The 18,642-nt window shown below is 35.3% G+C and overlaps 2 protein-coding genes across 2 annotated transcripts in view; both read left to right on the top strand.

Moving 5' to 3' along the window:
- The first annotated feature begins 7,450 nt into the window (after positions 1-7,450).
- Positions 7,451-10,512, top strand: LOC138318943 (uncharacterized). Its single transcript, XM_069261770.1, has 2 exons — positions 7,451-8,689; positions 8,914-10,512. Exons 1-2 carry the CDS (start codon positions 7,831-7,833, stop codon positions 10,275-10,277), a joined length of 2,223 nt encoding a protein of 740 aa, XP_069117871.1. The 5' UTR covers positions 7,451-7,830; the 3' UTR covers positions 10,278-10,512.
- A 3,962-nt stretch (positions 10,513-14,474) lies between these two features.
- Positions 14,475-18,642, top strand: part of LOC138318941 (signal-induced proliferation-associated 1-like protein 2) — a 66,497-nt gene continuing 62,329 nt past the window's right edge. The window contains 1 exon segment of the mRNA XM_069261768.1: positions 14,475-14,742. The gene's annotated coding sequence lies outside the window, so the exon portion shown is untranslated.

The following is an 18,642-nucleotide window of genomic DNA, read 5'->3' as shown; positions in this document are numbered from 1 at the left end:
CCGGAATATCGCTAAGCGCCCGTGTGAAAAGCAACTGGTTTCTACGCAAGCTTTTTGGTGATCTTGATTGTGAGGTGACAATGCGCCGGACAATGACGATGATGTTGATTTCTAGGATTAAGATCACGTCTGTGATTAAATACACAAAGTCTATTTTAACAGTTGAATTTACTACCATCGTCTGAATGTTTACGCCTTATGTATAAAGTGTGTGATAGATTGATCAGGAGAGATTTGACCACTTCAGCCATAAGCGTAATACGTAATCGCAGTGTATCATAAAAAAAAATCCAGCCACTTGGAAAATACTTTCAAAGCAATAAATTACGTGTTATTGTGAAATCGATCAAACTACCGTAAAACATTGTGGGGACATTTCCTTGTAGTTAAGCGACAATCCTATTGCTTTTGTTTTCATTTAATGGCGATCCTTCTGAAATAAAAAGGAATAAAATACCATCTTCAATTAGCAAGACTGACGAAATACCAAAATATGAGCAATAAATGAAATACAAGTGAGACGATCAGGTATTTTATTGTCATTCTCCAGAAACGTTTGTTGTTTGTAGTAGCTGTGAGGTTTGGTATCTCGGTAACGGTTATGGGGAGTTAATAGGTCTGTCTTGGGAAACCATACTACAGTTGAGAGGGACACATTTAAAATTCCGTTTAATGGAACAATTATTAGGCGTCAACAAGTAATTGTATTGCAGTGTTGAAAAAGCTATAATTTTGTTATCCCTTTTATGAAAACGACGACGGAAAATTACATGTGAAATTAAAAGGCACACTTTAAATGTATTAATTGCATTCCGTCGTGTTCAGGAGAAATTAATTAACAGTGCGGATGTTTCGCAGCGTACCACAGTCGTGTTGCACTCTTAAATATAAAATCCGAAAGTATATAGACATAAGGGGTTTCAAGTTAATGGTGTTTATTTTAATCATTTTTCATCGTTATCACACAAAATATATGTATGATTAGTTGATGCAATTACATTTTATCACGTTACCTTACCCAGAGAAGCACCGCCTCACTTTTGGTCTTGATCATGAGCTGAGCGTTTTTCCCATGTGAGGCAGGAGTTTTTGTGTCCTGCTGTAGTGTTCAGCATAAAGGGAGTGGGACGACTGGTTTGCCTCTTTTCCATTTATGTGTCCGATTGAGGTGTGTTTGTTGATAGCTTCGGTGGGATAGCACTTTGGAAAGGCATATAGTTCTACTGCAAGGAGACATAGCACACATATACAGCAGCCTCCTTAAACATACAGACATCCACAAAGACATGAATTACGATAAATGGTCACAGCTGTGAATAAACCTGATAGACTCTTGGTTTGGTTTGATTGTTTATTTTAACGTCCTATTAACAACCATTTAAGGGCGTGTCTGGTCTAGACGGAGTAGGAAAGCCGAAGTACCCAGAGAAAAAAACCAATGACCAGCTGTCAATACTTGGCAAATGTTCCACATGGGATTCGAACTCGAGATCCAGAGGAGGAGGGCTTGTTTTAATGTATCGGTACATCTAAACTACTTGGCTAAACCAACTCAATCGAGATACTGGTATTAACATAAGATATCCATTCAAGTTTTGGCTTATCATTAAGTATAAGTTGTCATTTTTTAGTGTATAGCATACATCTGTCTGCCTATTATTATTCAACATAATGCTAGTAAGATGGGAACAGCGACAAGAGACTGATGTAAGAAGGGGGCATCATACACATCTGTTTGTATATATCAGGTATCATTAATTAAAGAGCGGATATTTCAACAGCCAAATAAATACATGTACCATCAATAGAAGTTATGGCATAAGAATTTGTAACACCTTATAGGGAAAAAAACAATGATGCGCTTTATGTTAAAATATAAAAATCATAAATGCAAAGAGTTGACAAATGCATAGATATAGGGTAGACAAAAATCATAAATGTAAAGAGTTGACAAATGTATAGATCTAGGGTAGAATATTTATATTAAATGTCCGAGTTTGTTAACTTGAGACAGAAAGCTACTTATATATATTCTAGGATATGTTTATGTACACAATCCGTAGGACGTTTAAATGTGAATCTAGTCCCTGGGGTCAAAGCCAACTGCTGAAGGCGCATCACTGTCCAAAGGGGAACAACTACGACTGTACAATATTTTTGTTTTCCTTTCTTTTCTTTCCTTTTTAGGGGGCTTAAAACTGTGTTCCCCTTATAAGTATCGCCGGTGGAACATCGGTGACCAGGTATCTCAACATTGGTAGATCATCCGGTGAAAATTCAGAAAATAGATCTTGTCATTGTGTTTCATAATAGAATGTGTAAATTACAAAGGAGTTAGTCAATATCACTAAACCATCTCAGGAGAGGGTAGTACTTTGCTCAGACTAGATAGAGGTGCGGTGACGGTGCAACGGATTTTTAGCTTTGATATGCCATGTCTTATAACCCAAAAAACCTATGTAGTAAGTGTAGTAAGACAGCTGTAATATACATGTAAAATGTACACATTTTAAATATATTCAAAGTTATATGTGCCGTGTTTTTCATATTCACGAATCAAGAAGAGCCTTTTTATGTTATTTACCGCCAAACTTTACCAACATTTTGAATATTACAATACTGACTTTGCATAGGATTATTTTGCAATGTGAGTACAAATACGAGCACTCCAAAATAATGATATTTACATACAGTCAGACCATGAAGCCGATTTGTGGTCTACAATTTCATTTTACTTTTTTATGTATCTTTTTTTTTTTTACCTTTAAGAAACAACGCATTGTATCATAATCATTTTTGAAACACATGCATATTATACATAATTCATCTCATTCTTTCTTCACCTATTTCAATCTCCCTTGTTTGTGCTACTAATAATCATTCATATCGCTAATTCATCTTCCATTTCAGTTTCGCCTCTAGCGCAAGCATTACTTTCGGCAGACATCATGTTTATATATATAAAAAAAAAAAAATATGTCATCATAATTACTCGCTTTTTTTCGCTATTCGCTTCTAAATGATAAAAACACCCTTTTGATACCAATCTTTGTAAAAAAACTGACTTATTTCCTATCTTTATCTTATTGTTATACCCGAGTTTTTGATATACCATCCAGCTGGCCATAAAAGACTCTTGAGAAATTAATTTCTTCCGGGCCAAGAAGACGTCTTTCCAGAATGAATTTGAACATTTTTGTTGACAGCTGGGAATACACTTAGTATCACAATTAATCAGTTTATCTTTATCAGCATATAAACTTAAAAATATTTGCCACTTGATATCTGTTGTGTAAAGTCTACGGATCCATGTAAGTTTTGGTGCATCAATGAATTATTTTATGTTTATCATTTTTAGTCCTCCATTTGGATAGTTTCTAGTTATAATATCTCTCTTTATTTTGACTGTTTGCTGTTCTATAAATAATTATAAAATTCAAGATTTAAAGCGTCATCTGAATTTGGCAAGGATATAAAATATGGTTAATAATTGCCTTGAGCTTTACAAGTTTTTGTAATAATTTAATTTAGGTATTTGGTGTAAATCTACATGAAACTGTATTCCAAGAAGTAAAAAAAGAGTTGTTTCCCCTCTGCAAATTTTAATCAAGATGGTAAATATCATCACTATACTTTTATCGCCTATCTGAGTTTTATTGACATTAATTTTTTAACCTGATATTTGGGCAAACCTGGTAAGTTCATCTATGGAGCCCTTCAAAGATTTTCTTGTACCGTCCAAGACCACAAATATCTACATTATTTCTTAATCTAATGGCCAAAACCTCTGCACACAAAATGAATATATATAGGGCTATGGGATCTCCTCGTCTATAGCCTCTATTGATATCGAAAAATGGGGATAGATTGCCGCCTTGATTTAATAGCAGATATTACATTGTTATGAAAACTTTTCACCCAATTTCTAATGTCTTGACCAAATTTAAAAAAAAAATTCAGTACATTATCAATAAAAGTCCAACTCACTGAATCGAATGCCTTTTCAAAATCAACAATTAAAAGCATGCCTGGAATGTAATGTTCCTCAGCACAATGCATGACGTCATATACTAATCTAGAATTTTCCCCAATGAATCTGCTAGAAATAAAACTTGTCTGATCTGAATTTATTAATTCATCTAGTACTGATTTTAGTTTGTAGCGATTGAACCTGAAGCAATTTTACACACAATGTTAAGAAGAAAATGGGTCTCCAGTTTTTCAAAAATTGTCTTTGCTTATCTCCCTTGGGTAAACACAATGATTCCTTGTCTTTGTGTTGAAGATAAATTTCCGTGTGCAAATCCATAATTTTTTGATCTAACAACAAATATTCCTAACTGTTTCCAGAAAATTTATTTTTAAAAAAATCTACGGTGAATCCATCTGATGCAGGGCTTATGTTATTTTTCATGCGTTTTAAAGTGTTAGATGCTTCAGAATCTGTTATATTTCCTTCTAAATGACATAAAATCTGCATAGTTTAGCTTTGAAACTTGACATTCTCCCAAAAATTCATCTAGATTAATATCATCAATATTGCAGTCACTAGAATATAAGTGTGTATACTACTTATTTCTCCAAGTATATCTTTCTGATTTCGAATTATTTCACCATTATCTTTCTCTATTACAGGGATAATTTTAGTGACAAAGTTCCTATTCTCAAGATTTAAAAAATAATTTGATGGTTTTTCACCCTCCTCTATCCATTTTGCCCTTGTCGTAATGATATTTCCTCTAATTTTGGTTAGTCTAATTTTCTCCCAATCTTCTTTTTTTTTCTTGTAGTTCTTCTTTATTTACCTCTTCATTACTTCCTAATTCAACTTTAAAAGATTATTTTCCTATTTCGAATGCATTTTTTATTTATATGAAGCAAATGATATGGTTTTCCCCCTTATTTCTAGTAGAAGAGTTTCTAAAAAAAAAATCTGATCGTTAATCTGAAACTGGATATCCTCATCTGAAATAGTGTGAATATTCAAAGGATTATAAATAATATGAGCATATTGTTTTTTGATACCTAAAAAATAAGGTCAGTTAGTTTTCCGATAATGTTCGTCATATAAGAGCGAGTTATTAAAATGAACAGTCGGGCAAGGATGGCTAAAGTCGGTAAAAATGGTGTGAATGTATCCAGTATAATTTCTTATGAAATAGAAAAAAAAATCTCCCATCAAAATCTGTCTGCGTTCGAAGAAATTAATTTATAGTATAGGAATCCTATAACGTCCTCCCGGCTGACTATGTCCGTGGTTACATTTCCACGCAGCCTCGCTTTCAATGCTTTCAACTTTTCTTTATTTAAATGGTCAGAACTGGGAAACGTAAGCAGAACTTGACCGTCGTATTAATATGCGAGGACTTTTGGAAGGCCAATGAACGCATTTAGACTGGTTTTCTTTGCCCGACTATTCACTTTAAACTTCCAGAGTCCCTTCCCTCTCTTAAACTAATTAAACTTGATTGAGATTGTTGGTGTGGAATGATTTGATCTATATCCAGGTTCAATATTTGTGGTTGTTATATCTCCAAACATATTTTCTGAAACTAAGAAAAAATCTAAACGGGTTTGTTTAATAGGATAACTCCTTCTTCAAGTGTATCTTCTGTTTCCAGGATGTTGTTCTCTGTATACATCTACTAGGTTTAAGTCATCAATTAATGTTATAACGTTTTCTCTAGCTCTACTATTGTTTGTATTTCTACATTTTTGTAGTGTTATTAGTAATTATAATGTGATATCTGTAGGTATGTTCCATCTAAACATACATAAGGCGTAAAAAGCATGATTTGAACAATGTACAAATTCAGTATAGTGACTGAAGGCACCATGCGTGCTTGTTTGTCCAATCCAGCGGTTTTCACTGCTTAATTCATCAAACCTTGTGGATTTCAATAGAAGAAACAAGAACATGTCAAAATTAAATTTTCACCAAGTTACGGCACATATAACTTTTATTAAAGTGAACAGTCGGGCAAGGATGGCTAAAGTCGGTAAAAATGGTGTGAATGTATCCAGTATAATTTCTTATGAAATAGAAGAAAAAAAATCTCCCATCAAAATCTGTCTGCGTACGAAGAAATTAATTTAAAGTATGAAAATTCTAAAACGTCCTCCCGGCTCACTATGTCCGTGGTTACATTTCCACGCAGCCTCGCTTTCAATGCTTTCAACTTTTCTTTACTTTAATGGTCAGAACTGGGAAACTAAGCAGAACTTGACCGTCGTATTAATATGTGAGAACTTTTGGAAGGCCAATGAAGGCATTTAGACTGGTTTTCTTTGCCCGACTATTCACTTTAAGTAAATATTCCATCCCCCCTTCATAACAGTTTAGTTGCTTTATGCCCCTCCTGTCATCCCCCTAATCGTCTGTCGCCTTCACTTCCCTTGGCTATTGCTCCTCAATCTGTCACCTACAACTCAGTGTTTAACAGCCTTCCCTCACTTCCACCTCTCTCTGTGTTGCCTTCCTCTATGTTCAGACTTACACACTCCTTTCCCCATTATACTACCTCCTTCTTTACAAATACATCGATCACAATGAGCAGATATTTCCGCATATGTTTTTTTTTCAACTGTAAATTGAACATTACAATTACTTAATTGGAAAAAAATATCTATTGCCTCAAATCAAAGTTATATGTGCCGTCTTTTTTATACTCACGAATCAAGATAAGTTTTAATATGTTATTCATTACCAAACCTTACTAACATTTTGAAAATTACAGTACTTCAAATACAAATAAGAGCAGAAATTGATTTTAGCAGTACTGCCAAAAAACATTATACATGTACATCTATAGTGAAGCGATATGAGAACCTACGGTCAGACCATGAAGCCAACTTGTGGTCTACAATTTTATTTCACATTTTTACTATGTTATTAGTAATTGTAAAGTGATTTCTGCAGGAAAATTTCCATTTAAACATACATAAGGCATAAAAAATAACAATTTTAGAGTACAAAACTTTAGTGTTGTAACTAAAATTTATAAGGCATCTAAATTATTTTCACGGCTTAAATCATCAAACCTTATGGTTTTCAATAGATTAATGAAGAAAAATTAACATGGCAAAATTTTTGCTCAGTTACGGCACATATATAACTTTAATCATAACTAAATTTATACATACTTATATCCGAGGTATTTTTAACTATGCAAATCAACTCATTCTATTTTAAGAATTCTTTACTAATTGATTATTGCGTAATTATCTTTATTAGAAAGAAACCAAATGAAGAAACTTTCATAAGGGGTGTTAATGTATATTTTAGCAAAGTTTGGTGAAAGCATAATAGGACTTTAAATAATTTGAGGTAAAGTGGAATAGAAGTGTTCAAAGGGGAATAACTCCAGCATTACATGCACATTTTAATGGTATATATATACAGATGACCACTATCAAGAATAATTACATAACTCACCACTCTGTCAATATCTGACATATTGTGAAACTTCAGCTGTCCATATATTGGGGAAAAAACATAATTACGTAGAGTGAGTTTAGTTTCTATTTAAAACTCTGAAGCGAAAAAGAGTACTTTCGTTTTGAATAGTAATTATCATTGCATTCCGTCTAACTATTTCATCAGGAAAATCCAACATATGTGTTCTTGCGGTTTGATCAAATCGTTATTGGTACATTTGTACCATTGAGTGTAATGATTAGTGTTCATTGTGTTGTTAAAACTGGACATCTTGTAGATTTACCGACACCAGTTTGACGGATCACCTAACCCGATTGGTTTTTATCGTGAGAACATTCACTATCACGACATCATAATCCACTGGATTAGTGTGCTTACGTAATCTATACGAGATGGAACCAAACGAGTACATACTCGGTGTGTATGCCGATGCCTTGACCACTCTGATTAAGAACCATGATCTCACTAAACAGGCTATGCAGTATCTCAAGAAGAACTTCCAACTATTCGCGGATGAATTGAATGCCCAGGTAAATGGAATAAAAGTAATACAGGTTGGAAGCTCCTATGACGATCTGCACCTGGCTCGACTGTGGAAAGACGAAGATGGCGCATACAAGTTCTTTCCAGAAGTTGATTTCGATTTTGACATGATATATCTTGACTATGTTGTATCAGAAGATGGCGTTTCTACTGCTCTTGAAGACGATTCTGAATTTGGTGAAAAGTCTAATGATCTTCCTTTTTCGCACGCCAAGGAAAACAATCAGACAGAAAGGTCTAAAATTACTTCGGCACAACGGGGACGACCTTTAGCTATATGCATCATGGAATCGTCCTCTAACCCGGGGTATGTCAAACTCCGTGTCACCCCCTATGGTCGACAGATGCTTCAAAAACCAGGATGTCGAATCGGTAATTTCATAACATCTAATGGTTACCTTTTGAGCACTGCTTTTACATCCGGGTTTGTCAAAGAGGGGGATCGTACGGAGATCGTGTACTCTCGTCTGGGCCAGTTTGTCGGCAATACGTTACGAGAGTATGGGTTTGACTACCAGGGGGAAAATGCTGTATACACCAAAACAGGCCCCGCAATCACAGGGGTTCAACACCAGTACCGTGGTTATACTTATGATTTCGTGCATGCCTTTCCGTGTCCGACATGGCCGACGGTAGCAAAAGGATGGGCAGACAGAGCACGGAGATGTCATTGGCCGAATGAAGAACTCATCCAGGATATTGTAAAAGGTACGTATAGCAATTTGTTTATCTAAACTATCATCAGTTATGATGTGGGTCTTTAACTATAGTTCTTCTCATCGTCAAAACATCTCTTTGTAATGTTTTATTATATTTATAAACTTCTGATGTTCTTCCTTCGGTACGATGTGCACCAATGTAACGAAAAAATGCATTTTTAATCTTTATAACGTATATGCTGCATATGGAGATAAGTTTTCTTTCTTCTGTAGGCGGTTGTTTGCTTGTTGCCATGGGATGCCACCAAAGTAGCGATCCGTCACAGGAATGGAGGCTTTCGTTTGTAAAGGCGGAACGCATGTTGTCCCAATCTTTGTCCAGTCTCCAGAAAACTTGCTACTCCGTGGTCAAGGTGATGCTGAAATCCAATCTGTCTGAACGAGCTATCCTAACATCATACCATATGAAGAACATATTCTATTACTTATGCGAGGAGATCGCGTCCGCCTCAGGCACCTGGACATTGGATTCACTAGGGGAAAAGATCATTCAGTTCCTCAAATACATCTCTGTGTCACTGGACGTGCACAGGATACCATTGTACTTCCTCCCGCCTCTCAATTTGATTGGTCATTATTCAAATGAGGACGTAGATGCAACCAAGAAAGAAGTCGAAGCCATCATTAAAACACCATTTGCGACATTGATGGAAGCGTGCAACAGGCTCGGATGCTTTGACGTAAAATCCTCCTCTCAGAGGTTTCAGAACATGCAAGGAGAGTTGAAGCCTATGTTTGTCATCTATACCACAAGTGTACACATTCTCTGGAATCTTGGTTGTGAAAATATCGGGGAGGATTTCGGTAAAATCTGCTTCCAGAAAGTTGTCAATTTAAATGCTGCCACTTCCGGTTACGTCACAACAGGTTCCCATACCTTCACACCTCACTCTGTTCCAGCCCTTCTAAAGCCACTAGCACATGCTTACACACAACGAGGGGAGTTTGACAAGGCTCTTTGGCTGTTCCTTGCGATGGAAGAACTTGACCCCGATTTAGTCGCTTCGACCTACCCAAATGTTTTAAGCAACATTGCTTGTCTCTATGGGAACAAGTCCGTACAATTAAAGGAGACATTGGAAGTTGAAAAGTCGTCCGAATATAAGACAAAGGCGGTCCTGTATTTTACAAAGGCTCTAAGTCTGATACCCAACTCTCCCAGTCTTCATCTGATGTATGGAAACTTTCTAATTGACTGCAAAAAGCCAACAGTGGCAGCAGTCGAACAGTTTGAGAAGGCTATAGCAATAAATAAGCCTTGTGATGATGATGACGCCCTCATACAACTGACCATTCCGGGGGCCAAGGATCGCCCAGATTGCCCTTGTTACGTCCCAGGACAGGTGGCAGCTTATTACCTTATGGTCCAAAGTTGCGTCAACTTGATGGACATTGTCCGGGCGCGCAAAGTTGCTGGACAATTCGAAGAATATATTAGAGAAAAGTCCATGCTCAAGCATAAGGTTGTTTCCTTCAGACTATGTGCCTTTAGCTACAATGAAGTTGGGCTTATCGTCAAATCAAAACTCTTGTCTGCAGAATTAGACCGATATGAATGTTTAGCGAAGGGAGACTGATTGTATAGATGGATAGCTTGGAAATAGTAGGCCCTGCTTGTATGCGTTTAAGAAAACCTGAAGACTAGGTTCACTTTGACTTCTGTATAGTTTGCAACAACTGCATCAAATTATGTAGTATCAATAATCGGCATGCGATGTTTATGATCAAAGTCGCGTATGTTTAATTTGATTATTTCAAACAATGTTTGAGTCGCTTTTTTGTACATTTTGAGGAAATATAACAATTATGCTATGATGATTCTTGTCATATCTCTAGGCTCACTTTCATAAAATTTAAAATTCCCCATATGAATTAGAAGTTAAATAATGTTACTTAGGTTAAGGAATGTTGGTGAAACTGGGTCCAGCTAACTAAGGAGTTAAGGAATGTTCGTGAAATTGAGCCCTGGTATAGCTGAGCAGTCAATAGGTTAATACGAGGAATTGTTAACCCTGAGAAAGGTGATATTCCCCGAGGCCGAATGCCGAGGTAAATATCACCTTTCAAAGGTTTAACAATTCCTTGTATTAACCTACAAAAAGTCAATAATTGTTTTGTTATATGAAACGATACAATATGATACAAGTTTTGCAACTTGGAACATTTTTTAAGCAAGGACAGCGCAATGACTGAACAAACAAAAAATCAAGAATTTTTCATCGACGTTCTCAGTAGGTACATTTGGTACTTCTGCTGTACTGCTTCACAATATAACTTTCGAACATAAAGCTACATTTAAAATGTGATAAACCTTTCTTTTCTAATCCTACCTCACTGATGTCTGCCATAATGGATTTGGCTATTGCCCGATGATCGGCAATGTCCTATTTTGATTGGTCAAAAATATGGAAGAGTTCCCTGTGTCTATTTATAGCCAGGCTACCGAATTTGCAATGTCAACCTCTGAACAGGTGTTCATCGGTCTCAGGTTGACATTATACAAATATCAACCTGTTTTCAGGTGGATACGGTGATTTATCAACTCGAGGAAGTGATATTACCCGAGGCCGTAGGCCGAGGGTTATATCACTTTCGAGGGTTGATAAATCACCGTATCCACCTGAAAACAGGTCGATATCTGTTTTATTATATGGCATTTACATAATGTAAACCATTTGACTACATGTATATGTACATGTATTTCCTCTTCATGATATTGAGTAGCCCCTCTCCCCGATACTCAATAATCCGGTTGAATAATTTCGAGGAGGAAAATAAAGGCTGATAATATCAATAAAATAGAGAAAACACCATTTTAATTATAATTTGAAAACTCTGACAAAAATGCACACACAAATATTTGCAGAGTCACATCGATTCCAGTAAACCTGCTGCTCTCCGTTACATCTCGCTGAATGATGACGTCACAATAGATTTTTGACGTCACGGAAATTCCCTTTGCGCTATATTTGGGTACCACCTGGAGCTATTGGAATCTTATATCAACCTGTGAAGTGATTGTGACGTCATTTTACAGAACGTCACAATTCAAGATTTCTATATTTGGGTACGACCTGGGGGTTCTGGAATCTTATATCAACCTAGGATGACGTCACAATGCATAGTTCGGAATGTTCTGGTTGATATCGTGTTGTATCGTGGCGGGAAAGTGTAGTTTCAGCCAATCAGGAGTGAGCAAAACACACAGCCATATAATAATATTTTTTATGATTCTAGTGGTAAGGTTCGCCAAAGCAATAAAGGCAAAGCAATATGTTTTGTATCATAAAGTGATGTACTGTTTTGTGTAGGGTTAACTTTGGTCTAATGTATGTAATTGTATTATTGAAAGGTCAAAAAATACTTAAGGATATTTGTAGTGGCTAGGAAAACTACTTGGGTGAGTCTAGATATGGCTGGGAAGACTGGAGAATAAAACTAGGTTCTTCGGAAGTGATAGCATTTATCAATCAGCAACAAAAAACATGTTAGATTTTGATAGGATCATGCATATCAATAGAAAATATCCTTTTCTTACCAACAAAACATACCTTCTCTATCCAAAATCACATGCCAATGGATCGATTTTGGCGAAATTGCGGTATGGACATATGGGTAATTTGTTACAATATTACTAAATGTCTTTACTGGGCCGTTTTCGTTTATTCGGAACAACCGGTTCGACCGTTTGTTAAAGTGATGATTTCAAGTATAAATCCTGACGGACCTGAAGTTTTTGATACAGGCCTTTGAGGGTTGTCAAGGCTCGTCTGAAAGCAATATAAAACCACCAGGTCCGTCTTTAATTAATAATCGAACAACTAGGTCCAACCAGTCAAATCGTATTTTTAATCGAAAACGGCCCTGGTTATTTCAAGTTGGCCCTGGAAGAAAAACTGAAGAGTGAAATATGTTTTTATGTGATGCTGTGGATGTGTATGTGTGTGTGTTTTTTTGTTTTTTTGTTGTTGTTTTTTGTGTTTTTTTTGTGTGTTTTGTGTGTGTTTTGTTTTTTTTTTCTTCTCTTTTAATCAGGTTTGTTTACATTTAAAAAAATAACAATAATAAACCAACAGTCTACCTTGCAATGGTCGTGACAAAACGGAAAATATTTCTAAGAGTTACCTCCCCTGGGACAACGAGACATGATTTTGTCAAGGTTTTAAGATATAAAATGACAATAGATATAACATCAATATTTTTACATCTTAAACTTAAAATCCATGTCCTTTTAAAGTGTTTGTACCATGCCACAACAATCAAAACCTTAGATATGATTTTAACTTGCTATACCGCTGACAAATGGTATTTTTCCTCTTATCAAAAACAGGAGCTGTAAAAGTTACTTTACACATTTACTGCCATTGAAACGTTTGAACTTCTAATTTTAATTCAAGATAAAAATAATAATTAATTGCGTTCCGAAAACTAATCCATAACATTATATCCCATATGGAATGAGATAGGGATTGTACCATTCACCAAAAGTAAAATAAATTGTTTTATATTATTATTTTGAGTTAATAAGACACACACACAAAATGTAGCATGCCTTTATAACGGTTAACAAACATTATAAAAAAAAAGAAAACAACAATAAAAAACTTTAGCTTCAACTCCCCTGAAGAACGGTAATAGCCGTGAAAGCGCTTGGGAAAAGCTAAACTGTTTTATTGTTGTTTTCTTTTTTGTAATGTTTGTTAACCGTTACAAGGACATGCTACATTTTTGTGTGTTATAAAAAACGAATTCCTGCAGTGTCGGTCACTATCGACAAAAGCACATTGAAATTATATCTACATTACAGTGACAAAATTATTAATACAAAATTCAAGTTTAAAATCATTTTGCCGAGCATAATTATTGATACTATATAACAATATAATACACAAACGATATACGGGAAATAGAAACAATCGTTTAGAACACTTTAGTTATACTGAAGAGGGAGAGCGGTGGAGGTCTTTAATCCCCAGTCTTAAGTTTTTTTTTTTAATTTCATACACTCACGTCTCGCCTTTGTTTCTATATATAACTTCTTAATTATTGGAACATCTCTTACTTTAACAATTTTTGGCTGTTTTGTATTTTTGGCTGTGTTTATGTCCGCAATGGGGGAGAGGGTAGGCCTATAGATATTTTTTCTGTCCTGATCATTTGGCCCTCTTCATGTGAAATGTCGCTTTGTAGATACACCTGAAAATGAAGGTAATTATCTTTTTTTTCAAAGTTTCATCATCAAGCCAGTCTTTTTGTCAGCGGATTGGTTCTTCTTCTTTGTACGAGACCAGACCGTCATTATTGACGATTTGTGGTTTATATATAGATATACATGTGTATGGGGGGTTCGCGCAATGGGGTATGAATGTTATATACAGTGATTTTCATTTTATTTTATTTTTGTACAGTATGAAAATAAAAATAGAATGTCAAGTTTAACAGTTTATCAATTTCTAAATCAACAATATAAAAATCGTCTCATGAATTACTAAAAATATAACAAGGACGTGTGTTCATGTAGATTATTTATCCTACATATAGAGACTCTTAACAGTCATATGATTTTTCCGAAGTAGTACGTGGATGTATAATAATACTGTAATCTCTGTCTAAACTTACTGACATTACATAGACAATGCCACGAAACGGGTATTTAAATTTTTTATTAAATCTAATTATGTGTCGGTAACTTAACGGTGACGCAATTCGGGGCATGGACAGTATTCAGGGAAGAAATTGATAGATAGTTTACTGAGACACAAATACATCGATATTATAACGGTTTCAACTTATCGCGGGAAAAATCAATGAAACGAGACTAGACGGACAGCTGTTTATATTCTTCGAATACCGTTCATATTTGCCGCTAGGGGTCACCATAACAAAAGTGCCATCTCTGATGTCATACACCATTTATCACGTGGGTTCCAGAAATAGGTCTCGAACATGGCTGTGTGTTTGTTATGAAGGAGCAGGAACGAGCAGGTTACCGCTCTATTTGATAAACTTTCTTGGATTTGCAACAACCGACAGTTATCTGAGGTGAGTTTTACCTGTATAATGTGCGTTGTTTACTGGAGATTTTACATGCGAACTATGCAAGGTGCGTATCGAATCAAGAAATCAGGTTCACTCGTTGTTGATCTTGCCGAGTCGATTTCATGGCCTGGTGCTAGCCTAACTCTACAAAATGTATTTACGTTTGTCAATGAACTGTGTACAGTTATATAGCCATAACCATCCCTGTTTGACATGTAGGAAGTTTGAACTTGAATTCTGACTTCTCGTTTTCCAATGTTGACGCGTCAAAGATCGGTCAGTTCAAGTGGCCTGAAGCCATGGACGGACTGGCAAGCCAGTTCAGGTTGAACGACTGTCATACAATGTTACGTGTGTCCCTAGTTAGGCAAACTGTGTCAGGACAGGGATTGTTCGGGTATTACTGACACGTTAGCCACAGGACTAATGGTTACCAAACTTACATCAGAATGTCTGAAATTGTATGAGCTAAGTGTAAACATTTAGTGTCATAAAATATTCATAAATCTTCACCAGAATCATCGACAGGTAAAAAGGTGTGTGTATATAGGTGAAAAAATGGGATTTTTTTTACATATGACGTATGCCATTGCTAGCCTGTTTTAAACAAAAAATAGTAGACCTAGTCTACAAATGTAGTTATCGGAAGGAAATATTAAAAATTCTTTATGACCATCAGAAGAATGCTTTGAATAATAACAGTCACTTATGGTTTCAAAGTTAATTTAGAATATTTGAAAAATTAAAGATATTATAAAGGATTTAATTTGGGACAAAACGATTTCTTCCCCATTCAATGAAAATTGTAAGAATTAATTTTACAAAATGACTCGGCCGGGGGTAGATTATCTTATGAGTAATTTTAATCTTCCAAGATATCGAATTTGAAATTTTCAAAATATGGATTTAAGTGTCACATAATTGACTAAGAAGGTAATTGAGAATTTAAGATAAATTAGGGATTTTTATCTCAATCAGTATAAGTGAGTATGTGGTTTCAAATTCTGCAGTTACTAGTGCATGTACATATATGTTAGGCATCACCTGTTTCTAATCATTGTGCCATGATATAGTTTTATTATTGCCAAAAATTCACTTCCTGAATTCTATTTCATGAGGGTATTTCCAGAATATAAAAATCTGCCAGTATTGTAAATAGATATATCATCCTAATGATGAAATCGCTATCCATCATGCTCAACTTTCCTATATCCTGATGTGTTCAGTTGGCCAGCTCCCCACCCATCTCTGTCCATCACCATCTTTATCAAACCATGTGTATGAAGAAATGACTATGCTAACCCCCATTTTTCTAGGTTTTAATTTCCATATAGCCATAAACCCTATTGTATTGTGGTGTCCTCATTTCACAGTGGAAATTAACTTCATTTGTTACATGCAACAAATCCACCTGAATAAAGTGTGCGAATTAAGCCATGCATCCTGATTATCTTGGATGTTCAATTGAAATAAAGAATTCCTGGAATGTTGTGAGGTGATCAAGTTGACCATATCACAGAGGTCAAGGTCAGAGTTATTCAACCTCATCCTGTTTGGCCCTGTACCTCCATGTGTTGATCTTGGTGGTCAGCAGATGACCCTCGACCAACCTCGGCTGATTTCCTGACTTGTTGCTAGGTTTTAATTTATGTGGGATTTAGACAGTTTGTGTGTTCTTAACAAGAGAACAAAGGACCAGCTAGAGTTCAAACCATTAAACTTAAGTATACAGAAATCAAGATGGGAGGAAACATTCAACTACAAAAATTAGGGTATTTATGATGAAAGAAGTGTCATATGCAGGGAAAAAAAGGATATAGATTTATTTGTATTACACTCAGGATTTTTTCTAACATATTTTTGGGAAAGGTCTTCAAAAAGTCAGTCGTTTTTGTTAGAAAATTATTTGATTTCAGGGGGGAGAGGTTGGGATGTGGGTGTGAAAATTGTGGATCGAGTCAACCCAGTGTATTTTTGAACTTTGATTAAAATGAATTAATTTCCATCGGGAACGCCAGCCCATTCATGTATTCTGCCCCTAGAAAAGTCTTGCTACATCACTGTAGATATCATATGATTATTGTGTCAGTTTCTTATTATGGAATTGGAACTTTCTACTTTAATATTTCAAATGTTTATAAATAGAAAACAATGTAATTATGTCATTACACTGAAAGCCCGAGGCGATCATAACAGGTAGATATATGGCATACCAAGTGTTCACTACTAATTATATATCTGTCTGGTATGTGCATATCATAAATATGTAATCAAAGTTGTGAAAGGTAAAAATCTCCCAGGTGTCATATATTTTAATTATGATATGTATATATCTATATATCGATATGTCTGTGTCATATACCACTGCTGAGGCTGCTGCATGCAGACAATATTACCGTAAAATAGAATTGACCTAAATTCAAATTAATTTCATATAACAATAACAAAACTGTCTCTATATAGACTATAGTTCTTTGGAATTAATTTATGTATATCAACCATTATCTGTAAGGAATGTTTATTGTAATGTGTGAACAAAAAACTGTACATTTCAGTAATTATCACTGCAGTGTAATTACTAATTAATATGACATACCAAACATTCCTGAGGCTGGTATATGAGGAAGACCTACTTAATGTGAATATCTGTATATTTGTACCTGTAGTAATACATATACCTGCACCATACCTGTGTAGGAAATGTGAAGAATTCCACACCTGTGCTGCTGTCTCACCTGTGAGTACTATACAGAGATATTTTACCTGTTGAAACAGCAGTCCAGGTAGATACAGATGGGGACAGGAAACTTAATATACATGTTTTAGTCATTAACAGATCTGTTGACAGAAACATAAGTTAGCTGAAATTGTTCAGTGCTGTTGGGACAGGGTGTGACTTTTCTCTTGCATTAATTAAGGATCCATAGGAAAGGGGCGAACAATAAGGGAAAATAATTCTGGTAAAATAAGGATATGCCATGCATTGTTTTAAAATATATTTAAAACATAATGTTTTTATTCAAGAAATGAAACAGGGTCTTAGCTTTTTTCATCTCCTCCTTCCTATGTGTTTGATTAGAAAACATCCTACCAGGCTACTGTTCAATGTACTACATGCATTGTTAGATAAATTAAAACTGATTATCATTTTTTACTTTGAAAAATCTTCATCTTGTAGTGAATCTAATACAGAAGCCAGTAGGATGTCTTGTTCTATTTGGCAAATGACAACAAATTCCATACCTTTATTGCAAATTGTTTGGAAGGCAGCTGATCGGATGCATGCAGAAGACACGTTGATTCCAATTAGTTTCATTGACATTACCTGTGGTAACGACAGAAGCATAGTGATTGTTGAGTAATTCTGATGTGTCTCTGGATCGCGTGCGAATCGGGAAGGAACAGAGGGGAGAAAATCATATATGCAGGCTAGGGATAGATTGCATGTGGAGTTCCCATTGTCTAGAATATGATGTTAGAACCAGAAGGGAAGATTTCAGTAACGTGATACTGATCAGTCGAGAACTAATTCTAATTCAGGGTGCAATCTATGAGTATAGCTACCAGGTCACAGCTAGCACAGATCTTCTTACTGATTGGAGACTTTATGCAGACCATAATTTTTTTTAACAGCTATAATTTGAGCTAGGACACATTTGTATTATATAATTATGCAGTTAAAAGCACAGTTTCTTAAATAGATGTTAGTCAATAAATATTGGTAGATTATGTTTATATAATTAATATCCGTATACTCTTGCTGTTGTGTACCTTTTCACATATAGCAATAATGAATTGTAATGTAAACTGTTTTCCATGTTTCCATTTGCTATGTAAATAATGTCATAGTGTAATTATCATTTATGCCATCAATATATCTACATGATCAATCAAAAACCCACA

This window comes from Argopecten irradians, chromosome 3 (assembly GCF_041381155.1).
Source record: "Argopecten irradians isolate NY chromosome 3, Ai_NY, whole genome shotgun sequence".
NCBI lineage: Eukaryota > Metazoa > Mollusca > Bivalvia > Pectinida > Pectinidae > Argopecten > Argopecten irradians.
This window is presented reverse-complemented; position numbering and strand designations above follow the sequence as displayed.

What these genes read in the sequence shown, in the direction of transcription:
- LOC138318943 (XM_069261770.1), top strand. Translation starts at nt 7,831, where the DNA reads ATGGAACCAAACGAGTACATACTCGGTGTGTATGCCGATGCCTTGACC. An exon ending in CATCCAGGATATTGTAAAAG is followed by an intron (nt 8,690 to 8,913) that starts GTACGTATAGCA and finishes TTTCTTCTGTAG; the next exon opens with GCGGTTGTTTGCTTGTTGCC.